The following is a 1,744-nucleotide window of genomic DNA, read 5'->3' on the forward strand; positions in this document are numbered from 1 at the left end:
TGGACTGGTGTTGGACTGGTGATGGACTGGTGTTGGACTGGTGATGGACTGGTGTTGGACTGGTGTCGGAGCAGGTTACCTTGAAGTTGAGTGGCAGCAGTTTGGCGCCGTACACGGTCTCGCTGATGTTCTGGTACGTCTCGTTGAAGATCAGAGACTTATCCCCGAACAGGCGGTTAGCAGAGATCAGCGCGGTGGTCTCGTCCTTCTTCCGGTACAGACGACAGTTGAGTTTGGCGAAGAAGAAGTGGACCTGATCTGATGTCTTCTCTTTGATGGTGTCGAATTCAAACACCTGCAGGCAGAGACATGCAGAGAGCGCCTGTCAGTCACTTTCTTTATATATATATATTTTTTTTTCTTTTTGACAAATTGTTTTTCTAAATATTTTTGAGATTTCTAAAGAAAATATATTGGTGGATTTTTCTCACATTTTGGTGACATTTGGGAATTTTTTAAAGAAAAAATGTTTTTTTTTTCTTTTTAAAAAAATAAATGTATCAATTTAAAAAATCAATTTAGTCACGTGTCATAAAAAATGTGTCCAGAGAGACAGTGTTTGCAGGAACTAACCAGCAGCACAAGTGAAACACCAACAAGGCTTTTTTCACTCCAGGATTTCAGCTTCAACTTTCAAACATCAAAAGGTCAATTTTTGATGTAACAACAGAACAGTCCCTTTATGAATAACCGTAATAAAATAATTGTGATAGTTGCAGCAGGCTTATTATCATTGCTAGTACTACTATTGTTATTATTATTAATAATAACAACGATGATAATATTAATCATGATAATAATAATAATAGAAATAAGCACCGACCCTCATGATCTGCTGCAGCGTCTGGTTGCAGGCTCCCAGTTTGGTCATGGCGAATGCGGTGGAGATGCTGATGGGGGACATGAAGATGTTGGCGTCGGGCGTCTTGGTGGCGGCCAGTTGTTTGTACAGCGACAGGGCGAAGCGGCTGTTGGCCTTGGACAGCTCCCACACTCTGGGGTTGGTGGACTCGGGGACGGGCTCGGGCTCCGGGGTGGGGCCCTCGGGGCCCTCGGGGTCGGGGCTGCGGTAGATGCAGCGTGGCTCCAGGGCGAGGTCTTTGGGCTTGGCGCTGCAGATGTCAGGATGGGCAGCGAGGGAGACAAGCGGCAGCAAAGCCAGAACCAACAGCCTATCAGCAGCCCTCATTCTGCGGAGAGGGAGCCAATCAGAGGTCAGTTTGATTTCTGTTAAAGCGCATCGCCGCCATCACTGCGTCACCTCTCACCTGACTGAAGCAGCCGCATCATGAAATACTGATTTACTGTTTGATTTTAATTTGCTGCTCACGTGACAACCTTAACGGCATTGGTAACATTAAATCACACGCAGATGTGAACTGTGATTTATGACATCTGTCACTCGTCTGTCCGTCCGGAGGAGCGGCCCGCCCCCCAGGCGCTCTGCCCGTTACAGGTGTTTTAGGGAGTTTCTCCTCAGGTGAGGTGAGGGTCTGAGGTCAGAGGGACGTCGTCTGCTGTTACGCCCCCCCTCTGAGGAGAACCGTGATAACGGGCTTCATAAATAAAGTGACTGCATGTCAAACATGACGGCGTTTCTCAGACGGCTGCGTTTCGCCAGGAGATTATTGATCGGATTATTGATCAGCGTCGACTTTTAGTCAGAACAGATTCACAGAAAAGTTTCTTCAGTTTGATTCCAAAAACTGGAAAACATCAATACTCTAACTCAAATACACCCACA

At 46.4% G+C, this 1,744-nt stretch overlaps 1 protein-coding gene across 1 annotated transcript; it reads right to left on the minus strand.

Annotated features, from left to right (window-relative positions):
* Positions 1-4: 4 nt before the first annotated feature.
* Positions 5-1,192, minus strand: LOC121963165 (antithrombin-III-like; the record flags this gene model as incomplete). Its single annotated transcript, XM_042513492.1, has 2 exons — positions 824-1,192; positions 5-295 (listed from the first exon to the last, which is right to left on the minus strand). Coding segments are annotated over exons 1-2 (657 nt in total), but the record flags the coding sequence as incomplete, so codon positions are not given.
* Positions 1,193-1,744: the final 552 nt, after the last annotated feature.

This window comes from Plectropomus leopardus, unplaced genomic scaffold (assembly GCF_008729295.1).
Source record: "Plectropomus leopardus isolate mb unplaced genomic scaffold, YSFRI_Pleo_2.0 unplaced_scaffold10196, whole genome shotgun sequence".
NCBI classification, from domain to species: domain Eukaryota; kingdom Metazoa; phylum Chordata; class Actinopteri; order Perciformes; family Serranidae; genus Plectropomus; species Plectropomus leopardus.